Consider the following 14,949-nt stretch of genomic DNA (forward strand, 5'->3'; position numbering starts at 1 on the left):
GAATAATTATTTCATGAAATCTCAGAGAAAATCGCCCTGATTCGTCCAAGTCAGTCAGTTTTTATTAAGCTTGATAACCTGGGGGCTGGGGCACAGCTCGGTGCTGGATGCTTCACCCCAGCCCTACGAGTAAGTAATTTTAAGAAAAAACAAAACCAAGCCAGTGGGAGGCCAGACAGCAAACACTGCCACCGGGAGCATCTCGTCTCCATAGCAACCACAGTGAGCGGCAAACCACTGGAGTAGACGGGCATGGCTGTGTGCTAATAAAGCTTTACTCTCCAGATGGCCGAGGGCTGTAGCAGGGACCACATCTGGAGAGATGGCCCAGCGGTTGGGAGCTCACGCTGCTCTTGCAGAGGCCCCAAGTTCAGTTCCCAGCACCTACACTAGCAGCACACAACCGTCTTTAATTCCAACCTCAGGAGATCAAACCCCCTCTTGTGCCTCTGCAGGCATCTGCTGAAATACACACACACACAAACAATTTTTTTTAACTATTAAAAATAAGTCTCAAAAATCGTGTTCTTTTTAAGTATCTTGTTAGAATAAATCTATAGGACAAGACAAGCACCCTGCCTCTGCTGTTGATATTTTGTCTGTGTCCCAGACCACGCCAGGCAGACAGAACTGGGCTGCAGCGTCTGGCCCCCCCAGGAGCTTGTCTGTTTGTGACCCTAACAAGAAGGCGCAAGCGCACTCATGGGACATGCTGAGGGAGCGGGACATGTGGCGTTCCCAGGCGGAAACGTACAAAGGCCAGACTTGGGGTCTGCAAGAGTGAGCAGGATCACCATTCCTCACGAGGTCTCTGTGGCCCTGAAGGAAGGCAACAGCCTGAGTGCCCTCAGAGAACGGGGGTGTGGCCTAGGGGTATGGCAGAATGCGGTCAGCAAGGAAAGGGCGGAAGCTGCCACCGGTGATGAAGGTCCCTTGGTTGCAATTCTGAGTAAAATGGAGCAGGCACAGACACATACTGCAGGAGGCTGGATATGGCAGCACACACAGGATTCCAGTGCTCAAGAGGCTGAAGGATCATGAGTTCAAGGCCAGCCTGGGCAACAGGGAAAGATGCCATATTCAAGAAAGAAAGAAAGAAAGAAAGGAAGGAAGGAAGGAAGGAAGGAAGGAAGGAAGGAAGGAAGGAAGGAAGGAAGGAAGGAAGGAGGAAAGAAGGAAAGAAGGAAAGAAAGAAAAGAAGGCTAGATCTCACTTTACAGGGATCTAACAAGTCAAACTCAGATAGAGAGCAAGCAGGGCCAGGCTAAGCAGCCACCTTCTGACTGGACCTGAGGCCAAGTTCATACAAGGACACTCATACCTGCTCAAAAGCACAGGGCTGGAGGTGTCACAGGCCCCAGAAGTGGGAACCTATTCTAGCTGTCTTCTAAACAAACACGGCATCTGATGCCTTCTGAGTGTCTGTGTTTGTACACACAGAGAGCTGCTCTCAGTCCAGAGAAGCTTCCGTCTGCAGCAGGCAGCTGCCAACTCGGGTTCACAACTGGTCAAAGCACTGAGAGTAAACGGTTGACTGAACACCTCTAAACGTGCCTCTGTATCGATGGACAACGGCCCTGCCCGTGCGCTCACCACAGCCGTGGTTACCAGCCGACTATCACCAAGCCAGTCAGCTTCCGGCAACAGTGTGGCTGCTGGGAGCTCGCCATGCTCGGGTAGTCCACCCCACACCCCAGCATGTGGCGCTGACCAGGCTCAGCGGACTACAGAAAACAGGAAGAGGGTGTGAGGTGAGAGGGTGTGGGGGGGATCCAGAGTGGGAGGGGGGTTGGGGTGGACACAAGCAAGACGGTGACAAACATGCCAACTGCCACACCAAAACAAACAAACACCACAAACCAAAACAAACAAACAGACAAAAACCCCACAGCTTCAAAAGGAAAAATAAATGTAATCCCTCCTCCATTAAGTTGCTTCTGTCAGGAACTGTGTCGCCAACATGAGCAGAAGACGTGTGACTCGCAGGCCTGGGTCCACTAACCAAGTCCATGCAGCACGGACACCTGCTCCCCAAGGCCTCCTCCATCCACGTCTGTGTCTGGCCATCTGCGCTGTCACCTGGTCCAGACCCCTGCCCCCATTGACTCTAGACAGAGCAGAGACCTCGCTGACCCACAGGGCAGCCTGGGACTGCTAATCTGCAATTTCTGCTGCTGTTCTTGTATTTTTCAGCATGTCTTTCTAACGATGTCACTGTTGTGTTTTAGGGAAACCACTTCAAATATGCATAGAACCACCCTTTCCCTAATCCACAGGCTCTGTGGGCCAGAAATCTGGTCTTGCCTTTGTCACAGCCGGGAAGACAGAGAACAGGTGAGGGTGTGGGAAGGAGCCCCACTCACCTGTGTGTGTCTGGGACAACTAGAAAGTCCTTGGTTGACTGTTTGCTGAGCACCTCCCCTCTCCTCTCCACACGACTGGACAGTCCCAGCATGGTGGCTGGGAACCAAGAGCCAACGTCCCAGCGTGAGTCTGGGTGAGATGGCTGTCAGGTGGAACCATCGAGGGCAGAGTGAGGGAGACTACAGCAGGCCTGTGACATAGTCACAGACACACAGACACAGGGGTGACATAGTCGTGTCACAGGGGGCCCTGTGTGGGAAACGTCTGTGTTGGCATATTAGCAGAACGTAAGCTTCTACAGCACCCATCTGTGACAAGCAGAGAAGTCCCTCGGCCCAGGGGCGGCAGGTCACAGAGACAGAGACCCGAGTGCCCATGAGGAACTGCACTCACAGAATTGCTTATGCCAGCTGCGGGCCCCGTGTTCTCTGGACATGCCGTTGGCCACGCATGCCCAGGGCATCCTCTCAGAGGATCACAAAGTCAGAGTGAAGGTGTGCTTGGGCATGCTCTAGTCTAGAGGCTCAGCTCAGGGAGCCCTGTTTTTAATCTTCTCAGTGTTGGCAGAGCTCATGTCTGTGGAGACTCAGGGCCCCGCACACTTGCTGGACCAGCTAAAGCCCCCTCAGCCCAACTCTAACTGAGCCTTCACTTGGGGTTCAGGCCCAGACAGCCCCAAAAGGTTTGGCTACCCCTCCTTGTGTGCCGCTCAAAGAGATAATTAATAGTGAAAAGCAAAGAGAGGTGATAAGGGTCTAGAGACCTCCATGTCCATCCTCAGGGTCCTAACAGAGACCTGGTCTGAACAGATGGCAGCGGTGTGCAGAGCTAAGCAGGGGTGAGCAGGGGCGGTCCTGTCTGCCCTCACTGTCTGGGCTCCGTCTCTCCGGGAGGTGGCAGAGCTGTGAGCAACCTCCTGCTGGAGGCAAGTTCAAGTCCATCGTCTGGCTGGAGGCAGGGCTCAGCCTTCTCCTTCCCCAGCATGCCATCCCCGAGAAAGTGTCATGCCTGGGCCCACTGTCTCCAGAGCATGGCAGCACAAACGTCTCTCTGGAAGTATCTTCCACAAGTTACCCACCATCCTGGCCCTGTGGTCCACTCCATCTCCAAAGCCAGTCAGGGATGCAGGCCTGCACGACCGGCCCTTTGCCTCCTCACACCCAGAACTCCAGACCAGACCTGAAGGGCTTGTGTAGTGGGGCCTTCCCTCCATTTGAAGGTCATCTAGTTTGGGGTCTTCATTATGTCTACAATAACTCTACACACTGCCATTAAGTTACTGGGCGAACGAGTAAGTGGACAGGGCGGGGGGAACTCCCGCCTCTGCCTCCTTGCAGAAGAACAATTCCAAGGTCATCCATCCTCTAGAGAAGCTCATCTTCTGCTTCTAGTCCATCTGCTCCCGTGCTGAGCGAGACGTGCACACACTGAGCTGGAGGTTCACACATGCCGAGCTGGGGGCACACTCGGAGCTGGAGGTGCCCACGCAGCTGGGGGCACACTTGCTTCGAACTCCGATGTCACTGGTTAGGAGCTTTTACTTTGTGTTCATCCTGACAGAGGAGCAGCAGACCGTAAACAGAGCTTTGTCATTTGTGCAATTTACCAGTCTAGTGGGCCCGCGACGGCCATTTTAAATTAGAACTTCACAGTCAAGCTGCATTCCAGTTATTTGTTCAGCGAGTCAGCTGCAGAAAGAAATGGCTTTTTAATGCTTAGTTACAGGATGGTATGTCGTCACCCTGAAAGAAGATTTGTGGCACTGCTCCTTCAAACAGCTGCTTTCTGGTCTTGCTTCCTAATTCACTTGGAGAGGATTCTAAGAAGTGTGTGTGCATGCGTGTGTGCGTGTGCGTGTGCGTGTGTGTGTGACACATACACAGGTGTCAGGGCTGAGGTTTCCACAGTTTTAAGACACCTGTCCATCTTGCAAAGATCCAAAGAATTCTGAGAGAGAAGGACACGCCTTCCCTGAGGAAGGTCACAGTGAACACAGCACACAGGCGGCCCCTGGTCGGTCTGTAGGCCTGCTGCTCCGCCCTCTGAGAAGCCTCGGAGCCGAGCCATGGTGTCAGTCTATGTCAGACACACTTTCCTCACAGAAATCTCCCAGACCTGAGACGGCCATGGACAGGGTGACAGTTTTCGCAGAGGACTGGTGGGGTTGAAATCAGTGTCTTCCGGTAGGAAGCGCACTGAGGGGCCAGGAATTCTATCACGTTAGCAGCTCACACTGCAGGCGTGTTGCAGGGCCAGAGCTCACAGGGAGACCCCGCCATGCGCTCATGCGCTTACCTCCACGCCGACTGAAGGCAAAGTCAGGGCCACTCGTTCCTACATCTATTCCACAGTGTGACGGGTCTCCGGAGCCTCCTCCCCCTCAGCTCCCCGCCGGGCCTGCGGGCACACGCGCCAGGCACGGCAGGCCTGAGCGGGGAGGGCACACCGCCGATCCCTGTGGGCTTCATCTGCAAGACCCGCAAATTTCATTTCTCCAAAAAGTGTTTTTATAACTCTTGCCATAAAACAAAGAGCCGTTAACATTTTGAACAAACTGAAATGATATTTCTTCCTAGACACTGATTTTCAAATTACCTCGCTGTGCTTCTAGAAAAAGTTCGTTCTGCTGCAGAAGGGCTTGGATTAGAATGCGCCTCCTCTGGCGAGGCCCGAGCCTGGGAGCTCCCCGGGCAAATAGCTATGGGCGCGCTGCTCCTGGACGGATGGCTTGCTGCAACCCACTGTAAATTTAAAAAGCAAGCGAAAGGACAGGCCCCGGGGCAGCCATCCCATTCCTTCTGACAGTCAAGAGCTAATCTGGAAAGCAGTTTACCTTTCTGTGATGAACTCAATTGTCAGTGAGGTTTACCCGGGCAACAGTGCTAAAAAAAATAAAACTCCCCTCAGGCGTGTCTAGTCCGCTGTTTGTCGCTGTAACAGAATACACATGACGGGGCGACCGATAAAGAAAGACGCTTATTCAGGTTTACAGTCTGGGAGACTGGGAAGTCCAGAGTCAGTGGCTATAGCTAGTGGGGGCCTAGAATGTGGGCTGAGGGTCGGGGTGAGGGGTGTTAAGCACAATGGCGCACACTTGCAATCTCTGGACTCTGGAGACTGAGGCAGGAGGAATGCACAAACCTAAGGCCAGTCTGAGCCACACACTGAGATCCTCTCTCAAGCACAATGAATGAATGAATGAATGAATGAATGAATGAATGAATGAACAAATGAATGAATGAATGGATCAATCAGCAAATTGATGAATGAGAAGTGAGGTAAATAGATTACTTCATTTAATGGAATGATTCAGCTATTTTTATGTATTGGTATTAAGACTGTGCCTTGCTCCTTTAGAGTATTATATACAATCCTATATTATGGCTATTCTATATGTTAATTTTATATTTATATATATTCTTGTGAACCAGTTGCCTCAGGAGAGCCTGTGTACACATTCTTGGATAAAGTGAAGGCTGGAGGAGATGTGGCCCTTTTCTAATTTTAATTTTTATTTTAAATATATGGGTGTTCTGCCTGCATGTATGTCTGTGGCCCATGTGTGTGCAGGGCCCACAGAGGCCCCTGGAGCTGGACTTACAGATGGTTGTGAGCTGCCATGTGGATGCTGGAAATTGAACCTAGCTCTTCTGGAAGACAGCGAATGCTCTTAACCACTGAGCATCTCGCCAGTCCAAAAATGCTTGTACTGGGCAGTGTTATGTCAACTTGTCACAGCTAGGAGGGGGACCCCCAGCTGAGAAAATGCTCCTTAAGACGGGTCTACAGGAGAGCCTGAGGGGCATTTTCTTAATCAGTGACTGGAGGGGGAGGGCCCAGCCCACTGTGGGTGCTGCCATCCCTGGGCTGTGGTCCTGGGTTCTATAAGAAAGCAGGCAGAGCAAGCCGTGGGGCGCCAGCCAGTGAGAAGCCCCCTCTGTGGCCTCTGCATCAGCTCCTGCCTCCAGGTCCCCGCCCTGCGTGAGCTCCTGCCCTGACTTCCTCACGTGATGAACAGTGATGTGGAAGAGTAAGCCACATGAACCCCTCATCCACAAACTGCTTTTGGTCATGTGTTCCTCAGAGCAATAGTGACCTAAGTTAGGACGCTCAGCTTTCTCCATCTTCTCTTGGAATTCACTAACAGACTAGGCTGCTCTGGAGTCACAAAGGTCTGCCTGCTGCTGCCTCCAGAACGCTGGGGCTGATGAAGCCTGCAACGTAGCTTTTACCCTTATTAGACACAGAATAAACGCTGAAGAGACTCAGCAGTAGGAGCAGTTGGGTGAATGCTAAATAAAATAAAATCCAATTTTCACATATTGGTTCAGCAAAGACATCACTGAGAGTACAAATAAGCACATGTGTACAAAGCTCAAGGTATTTTGATAAACATAAAAATCAATGTTCAAGAGAACAGGGAATGATAATCTAAATTCCCAAAAATGTGAAGCTAGAACACTTCAGAACACATGCTGAATCTCCCTGCAGGTGTGTGCGTGTGTGGGTAACTGGCACGATCATAGCTGTCCAGGATGGTCACACACCAAAATTCCAACTCCTGGCTGGGGGACAGACTCAGAGAGCCTCAGCTTGACTGTCAGAACTCAAGACAGCGATGACACACACCAATATTGACTTGTTCAGAAAAACAAATGCTTCTAAAAATTATTCCATTGATTCCTGTTCTTAAAATGCTCAGGGAGAAAACTACAATGAGCTCACGTCTAAGCCTGGATGTACTCATTTTCAGAACAAGACAGTTCTGCAGAGGTGCCTTATGCCCTGCTTCTTTAGGGTATCGGGTGCCTCTGAACACAAGAAATGGGGTCCAGAACCCCTGCCACAGGCGGAGTTCAGTCACCCAAAACCCAGACAGAGGAGCAGGAGCTTGTCCAGCAGGGCTGCTCGTGTGAGCTCAGCCCAAGGGGAGGAGGCTCTGCTCACGGAAGCAAGGCCACGTGTGGCTCAGTCAGCGGGCACTGGCCTGCCTCAACCCCAGCACCGGAGAAGGAAACAGTAAGTGAAATGGCCGAAGCTCCATGCCCCGAGAAGGCACAGCAACTGCATGAGCAGAGACTGGAGAAGGAAAGGGTTAATCTCAGCTCCCAGGTAAGAGTCTGTCAGGGAAGGGCGGCTGGGCAGGGGCTCGAGCAGGAGGCCAGCAGAGACACAGCCGAATGTTGCATCTTGGCCTAAGACCTCCGCTCAGCCAGCAATCCAGAAATGCCCACAGAAATGCCCACAAGCTGATATGGTGGAGGCACTTGCCCCTCCCAGGTGACCCTCGGAATGCCAAGGCATGTCAGGGCTGACGCTGGCCTTAAAAGTTCTCAATCTGAGGTGTCTAGGAACACCGACTTTCCACGCAGCTCCAGAGCCCAGGTCTTGGAAGAAACTTCAGAATTACGCTTCTTCAGGAAGACAGGGCGGAGTGCTCTGAAGAGTCTAAACACTGTGAGAACGAAGCTTCAAGATGGACAGAGGGCAGGGTGTGGGCTTGATGTACCCCGAGTGGCCGGGGCAGCGTCCCCAGCAGCGAGTCCCCGCTGCGGCCTTAGTGGTCAGCACTCTCAGCAGGCAAAAGCTCTGCCGCCCGGAGAGCCACGGCAGCAGATAGCAGCACATCTGGGCCAGAGCCTTCACTGCAGGCAGGGCGCCCGCTGACACTTTAAAACCTCACAGAAGCTGGGCATACTGGCACACGCCTGCAATCTTGACACTGAGGAAGTTGAGGCAGGAGGATTGCCACCAGTTTGAGGCCAGCCTTCGGGACACAGTGAGTTAGGGACAAGCCTCCCCTACAGAGCACAACCTAGTTTTAAAAGAGAAAAAACCGAAACCCGCCACACACACACTCAATGCTGTTACACACTTACAGGTTTTCCCTTTTCAAGGGTTTTTCATTTGGGTTGTGTGTGCGCACTTGTGTCGGAGCCTGTGTGCTCATACTGTGCCTGAGGCTCCCAGGGAGTCTCCTGTCTCAGCGCGCTAGCCCTCAGAGCTCGCCCTGCGTATCTGACATTCTGTGGCTTCCGAGATCCTGACTCAGGCTTCTGTGCTCTCCCCCAGTCCAAGCTTCGTCATGGTGAAACACCACCCCATGTAAGGAAGGGGTTAAAGCCCATGAGCGGGGGCCACGCCGGCATTAATGATGCCAGACAGAGCCAGAGACTTAAACAGTGACCCTGCCCACCCCCCACCCCACCCCCGTACCTGGTGAAAGCAGGGTTGTGTTCTGTCATGGCGACGAGCAGCTTCAGCGCGTAGGCGGGGACTGGGTCAGGCTCCATGAGGATGCGCCCGTACCTGAGAAAGAAAACCATGGGAACAGCTCAGGCCCCTCTCTCGTGTGCCCGCACAGTCAGGAAATGTCACACGGTAACACACACTCAGTCTGGGCATGCAGGCCACCAGGCTGGTCTCTGGGCACTCAGTCCACCAGGCTAGGCCACCCCTCTCCAGGGTTCCGGGCAGGGTGGTACCCACGGCTGTGTCCACAGCTAATCCATGGCTAAGACATGGCATGGGGACAGTGAAGACATGAGGTCGGGCACAGGGGGACAATGCCAGGTGATGAAAGAGTCCCACATTCCAGTTCCCTCATGCAGGCAAGCACGGACACACGAGAGCACGCCTGCTCACTGTCACGGCACACTGCACACTCTCACACTGCCCCTCCCACTCTTCCCTCATGTGTGTACATGTGTCTGTCTCTGTGTGTACATGTGTCTGTGTGTGTCTGTGTGTGCACATGTGTCTGTCTGTGTGTGTATGTGTGTCTGTATATGTATGTGTGTGTACATGTGTCTGTGTATGTGTGTGTGTGTGTGTGTGTGTGTGTGTGTGTGTGTGTGTTTTACTGGGAAGAGAAGCCAGGGCCTTGCCCCTTCTGGGCAGGTGCTCCCACACGGAGCTACACCCCGGTCCAGAATCCTGAGCCTGAAGGAAACAAAGAGCGTTCCAGGTGTCTACTGAGCCACAGGAATGGAAACCAGGAAGTCCGAGGCATTGCCGTTGCCGGGCGGCATTCCTGAAGCTGACTGTGCCTACAGCGAGATGCCGCTGGTGGGGCTCCGTCAAAATCGCAGGTTCTCAAAGGAAATGCCTGTAAGCTATGACTCTAAATAACGAGCATGAAGGATTTATGACGTCATGATGGCCCTGGCGACTCTGCGGGTAACTGCGAATTATTATTACTTTTTTTAATGAGGAGAAGGAAAGCTTGTGCTTATGTCCCCAGGAAAGAGACCCCAGGGCGCTCCATCACAGCGATGTGGCAAACACATTTCATCTGCGTGATCCTCCCAAACACTCAGCTAAAATATAAATGAAGCACAGAACTCAACACGTGTTGATAACTGTGACAGGTGGACAGAGGCAGCCCCAGCTGCAGACTTCCCCCACCCGCTCAGACCCTTTAACACCGCTGCCTCGGAGGCCAAAGCCAGGAGACCTTGTGTCTCTGCTGCCATTCTCTACACCTTTCCGGGGCCTCGTGTGCCATCTCCTCTATAGTCCTTTTAAATAATGGACACTGCAAAGCATGGAGCTCACTCCTCACTTGGAGGACGAGGCCTGAACCCCCCTCCATAGCTCCTTCACTTCAGCTGAAGACACACAGCGGGCACTGCCCTGCACTGTTCCTTGGCGCCGTCTCTGAGAGACGAAAACCCTGAAGGACATCCCCCTGCCGCTGAGCACTGTGAACATGCCCATCCCTGAGGACTGAACCTCAAAGGACAGCCAGACCCATCGCCAGGGAAACAAGTCTCAGGCACCTGTGCTCACATACGCACATGTCATTAGAAAAGAAAATCTTTTTGGATTCCTAGGAACACCTCCACCCACTCTCAGAAATGGTGTGACCGTGACCGCTACTCCGTATCTAACCCTCTTCTCCCTTAACAGGAAGGCTGACTTGCATGTCCACCCAACCATCTGAAGAACAGGGAAACTGAACTGGGCAGAAACAAGCAAGGGCTTGCACACGTGAGTGGGTGGACCGTCAGACAGACACGTGACCCATGAGGCAGGGGTGATAGGCAGCCTGAGTCCCCTGAAAGGTGACAGTCATCACAGCGCTTCTGGGCATGGGATTTGACAAGCAGCTGCTGGCTTCCAGTGGGCATGTGACAAGGCCACGGCAGTGGCTCTATCGGAGCTGTGGCCCTGTGAGGGTGGGGTGAGTCGGCACCCTCTAAGGTTTGAGTGTGGAGCAGCCTGCTGTGGGGCCTTCACAGATCTTCTAAGGATCTCAGCCTGTCCCCACCCTAAACAATCAGATCATATCCTGACAGAGAGACAGAAGGGAATAAGACATGGGATGGGAAGGAGGGCTAGGGTGTGGAACCCAGAGGTCCAGTCAGGCACTGCCTCAGGGGCTAGCGGGAAGCCTGAGGAGCTCCGCCAGAGCTGGGCTTGAGCCTCTGTGCATGTCACGCCATGTCTGCTGGCCTCTGGTAACACGTTACAGAAGCCATGAGGCACAGATGAGGAGCCGAATCCCCCGGGGCCCTCAGGTGGGAGCCACCAGAACGTGTGTGCAGCCGAGCAGTGGGTCAGCAGGAGGGCTCAGTGGCCAGGCTGTTTCTGCCCAGCCTGACAACTCAAGAGCCATCCTGGAACTCACATGCTGGAAGGGGTGGGCCAAGTCCTCAGCGTGGCGCTCTGATCTCTGCACACGGGCGCCACACACACATAAATAAGTGGAAATTGTAACTCAAAAAAACTGTGGGAGGTGAGGGATGACAAAGAGACAATCGCCTGGGGCAGAATCAGCCCCTTCCCATCATTTTTTTGCTTGGCTAGCCAGGTGGGCTGAAGCCACCTGACACGGCAGGCTTTAAATTTGTTCTAAAGCCTTATCTAATTCTAGGTAAGGCTTTTCAAAGTCCCACCTCTGGCGGAGTCACACTGCCACAGACAGAGGGAGGCGGAGGGCAGGGCTGCCATCTTGGACCACCTGAGCACCGAGCGACTGCAGCCCACCCCAAGGGACGCCACACGTGGCAGGCACAGTAATGCAAAATACGCAGCCTGGCATTTAATCCTGTAAGCTGACCTCCTAGGGAGGGCGCTGTTTTAACCCTGAGCCAGCCCTGTGCCTGCCCTGTTTGCCTGCAATGTCAGCACGAGGCGTTGGGAGGACTGTTAGCTCAAGGCCTGCCTGGGCTAAACAGAGTTCCAGGAGAGCTTGGGTAACAGAGAGAGACTTGAAACAAACAGGAAGTACTGTTTGATGCGGCTGGGGGTTCTCGGCACCATGACTGTTTCCCTGCCCACTGGGGCTCCCGGGAATTTCCCTGCCCCGCCCTCCCTGTGAGCTACAGGGCAGGAGGAGGAGCAATGGCCCCCACCCGCCCTGCAAGTTCACGTTCTTACCACGCCCCTCCGGAGAGTCCAGGAAAAGGAAGACTGGCCTCTGGCACTCTTATTTCTGAGTGCTGCCAGGAGGAGTCTCCACCCGTGGTCTTGACTCTCAGCCCCCTCCCGCCCTGAGAGAAACATCTTTTGGTCTGCATCAGAGTGCTGTCCCCAGAACACGCCCACCAGAGGCTCGTAAAGAGGCTGAGCCCTCCAGGTCCTCCCGGGTGGAGCGGGCGCTGCTGTGTGCAGAGCTCTCCAGCATGAGACATGTACGGACACGGGCGGTGGAGACCCCGTCGAGGGGCTGGACGGCCGAGGAGCTTACTGGGGGAGCAGCTGGTCCCTGATGAGTACCAGGAGACTGCTGTCAGAGTCGCAGCGGGGCTCGCCGCCGTCCTCCGGCTCCTGGCTCACCAGCAGGGTTGTGGTCTCCGAGAGCAGCCGCAGGCTGAAGAGCCGCCACTCCACTGCAGGGAAGAAACAGTGCAGAGAAGGGACAGAATGTGTGCTCGGCACCTTGGCACACGCGTGCAGGGCAGGAGGGCAGGAGGGCCAGCGCCCCCCAGGTCCCCAGCAGCGCCCAGTTGTTCCCAGAGTGTGTAGCCAGTTCTCGGCCACAGCCGCACTCACCATTCTGGCTTTGCACCAAGGAGACCAGGGGTGGCAGGATGTAGTCAGTGACCTGGAGGACAGGACAGGAAGCTGAGCTCAGGGCTCAGGGCTGTGGGCACCAGCCCTGCGTGCCCACCAGCAGAGCGTCTAGCAAAGGAGGGAGACGAAAGGGCAGGGGGTGGGAGAGGTCCCTGGGCACCAGTGTGAGGGTGAATTCCCTCGCGGTGGAAGGCCTGGCGGCCAGGGCGTGAGGCAGCGGGTCATATGGCATCCAGGATCACAGAGGTTAGATGCCGGAGGTGAGCTAACTTTCCCCTTTGTGTCCAGCCCGGGGCACAGCCTAAGAAGGCCGCTGCCCACATGGGTCCTCCCACCTCAGCTAACCTCCTCAGCTCATCCCTCATGATGACCCTGTCTGCACGACTCTCCGCCTGTCACGCTGCAGATTAAGCATCATGCTCCCCTCAAACCCAGCGAGAAGCAAAGGCTGGAGCTTGGTCTGCTCCTGGGACCTGACGGTGGACTGCCATGGAGATGCCATCCAAGCAGCCCCTGTGAAGGGGCAGGCCAGACGCTAGACAGACATGCAAAGAGCAACCCCAGAGGTAAGCAGCCTCCACAGCCAACAGACACGCAGAACGCTCAACCAGTGACGTCAGACACACAGAACTTAAAAGAGGTAACACTGTACATCCAGATGGTTTAAAACCAGTCAGCGGTGCAGGTCTGTGTAGACCAAGGATTCAGATACTACAACAAGTTAATAGTAGCTCCAGAGAGTAAGCGAGAGCGCCCGTCACCCACCACCCTCTCCCCACAGACTCAATGAATGAAGAGAGAACGGGGAGTCTCACAGCTGTACCTGACACAGATGGCCTGACAATCCGCACTGTGCAGCCCTGCATACCTGGTCAAAGGCCTTTGGAATCTAATTCCACCACCATTTTGTTCTTAATGAATGTGTCCTTTCTTCACTACCTCAAGGCGATCACAGCAGTGTCCCACATGTCCCACAGTGACAAACTATCTCCAGAAGTGAGGAAGCCTCTGCAGAAGCACCCTGAGGGGGGGGAACTGAGTGCTGCCTCAGTGGAAAGGCTGCTCCTTTCGGCTCAGCAGCGCTGATTTCTTTATCAGGAAGCTACTCAAGGAGAAACCCACGAGGGCTGAGGAGACGCCTGGGCAGTCAAGAGCACACATGCACTGCTCTGCAGAGGACCGGAGTTCGGTTCCCAACATCATGTTGAGCGACTTACAACTATCTGTTAAGTCCAGCTCCTGTGGTCCAGCGCCCTCCTCTGGCCTCTGTGCACTCAAAAGCACTTAATATTTTAAGGATGTGCACTTTGCAAAGATAACATACATACACACAAATAAAATAAGGAAATAAATAAAAACAATTACATGAGCCTTAGTGTCCACTCAGCGAGTCACACTAAGGGACAGAAAAAGTAGGAAAGTAGAGAAGGTTGTGGTCAGGATGTATTATACGAGAGAAGAAGAAACAACTTAAGGACCAAAAAAGAAAAGTGACCTGACAGACTTTATTGCTATCCTATTTCACAGCTCACGGATTTCAAAACAGGTCACTGTACCCGGGTCCTAACAAGGAAAGGGAGACCACCTCCCTTTCGGCAGAGCGTGTACCTCAGTACCTAATGACCCCATCAAAAAGGAACACAGGAAACACAACCTAAAATATTAAGTAGTTATGGTCTTCAGGGCACAGGGGCAAGACATGCTTTTGGTTCCTATGAGAAAAAGGAGCAGGAGGGAGAGGAGGAAGGCAAGAAGGAGGAGGAGAAGTTTTGAGAAGCATTCTTGCAGATCTTTCTGCATCTTCCCATGGACATCTCAAGGTTGTTGTCTCCACTGTAAAGACAATACTGGGTGAGGGATTATGTAACTGACACATGACTCCTGTGCCGACACCGTCAGCCATGGTGCGTTTACACAAAGGTAAGATAAATGCCACAGCTGAGCTGACAGTGTCCACAGAAGGCTCATCACGGCCAATATCAACCCATCATGGTTACTGAGAGCTGAAAGTGACCATTCTCCATCCGTGCACACACAGTACAGCAATGAAGAGTCGGTGATCTCGGGCTTCTGGGAAGGTGGGCGCGTTTGACACCAGGCATCAGACAGGAGGATGTCAGAGCCAGTGCCAAGCAGGCTCCTGACCCTCTTCTCTGTCTGATGCAGACACTGCCTTCTACTCTGCAGATCTGCCATCTGAGCATGCAAACAGGGAGAGCCAAGTGTGCTCGCTTGAAAATCTCCAAGACGAAATCAAACCACTGCTCTAAAGAAGCCAGGCAGATGGGCAGACTGGCCTTTCCAGTCTGTCCCCAGGCCCCGGAGCTTAAGCACTCCCTCCTCAGTGGCTGCAGGGAAGACAGCTGCAAGGGTGCTGAGGTCAGAGTGCATGACAGCGTGGGGCAAAGGTGTCCCTGCAAAACATGACAGCGTGGGGCACAGGCGTCCCTGCAAAACACGACAGCGTGGGGCACAGGCGTCCCTCCAAAACACGACAGCGTGGGGCACAGGCGTCCCTCCAAAACACGACAGCGTGGGGCACAGGCGTCCCTCCAAAACACGACA

General features: G+C 53.7%; 1 protein-coding gene across 1 annotated transcript in view; it reads right to left on the reverse strand.

Annotated features, from left to right (window-relative positions):
- The window catches only part of Ulk4 (unc-51 like kinase 4), a 246,945-nt gene that overhangs the window by 137,199 nt on the left and 94,797 nt on the right, over positions 1-14,949 (reverse strand). Inside the window, exons 28-32 of the mRNA XM_055601553.1 lie at positions 12,364-12,415; positions 12,059-12,200; positions 8,568-8,673; positions 1,623-1,724; positions 805-867 (exon numbers count right to left, since the gene is read on the reverse strand). Coding sequence (XP_055457528.1) covers positions 805-867; positions 1,623-1,724; positions 8,568-8,673; positions 12,059-12,200; positions 12,364-12,415 — 465 coding nt within the window. The remainder of the gene's footprint in view (positions 1-804; positions 868-1,622; positions 1,725-8,567; positions 8,674-12,058; positions 12,201-12,363; positions 12,416-14,949) is intronic.

The sequence above is a fragment of the Psammomys obesus genome, unplaced genomic scaffold, assembly GCF_907164565.1.
Source record: "Psammomys obesus unplaced genomic scaffold, mPsaObe1.curated_primary_1811, whole genome shotgun sequence".
In the NCBI taxonomy this organism is placed as follows: Eukaryota; Metazoa; Chordata; class Mammalia; order Rodentia; family Muridae; genus Psammomys; species Psammomys obesus.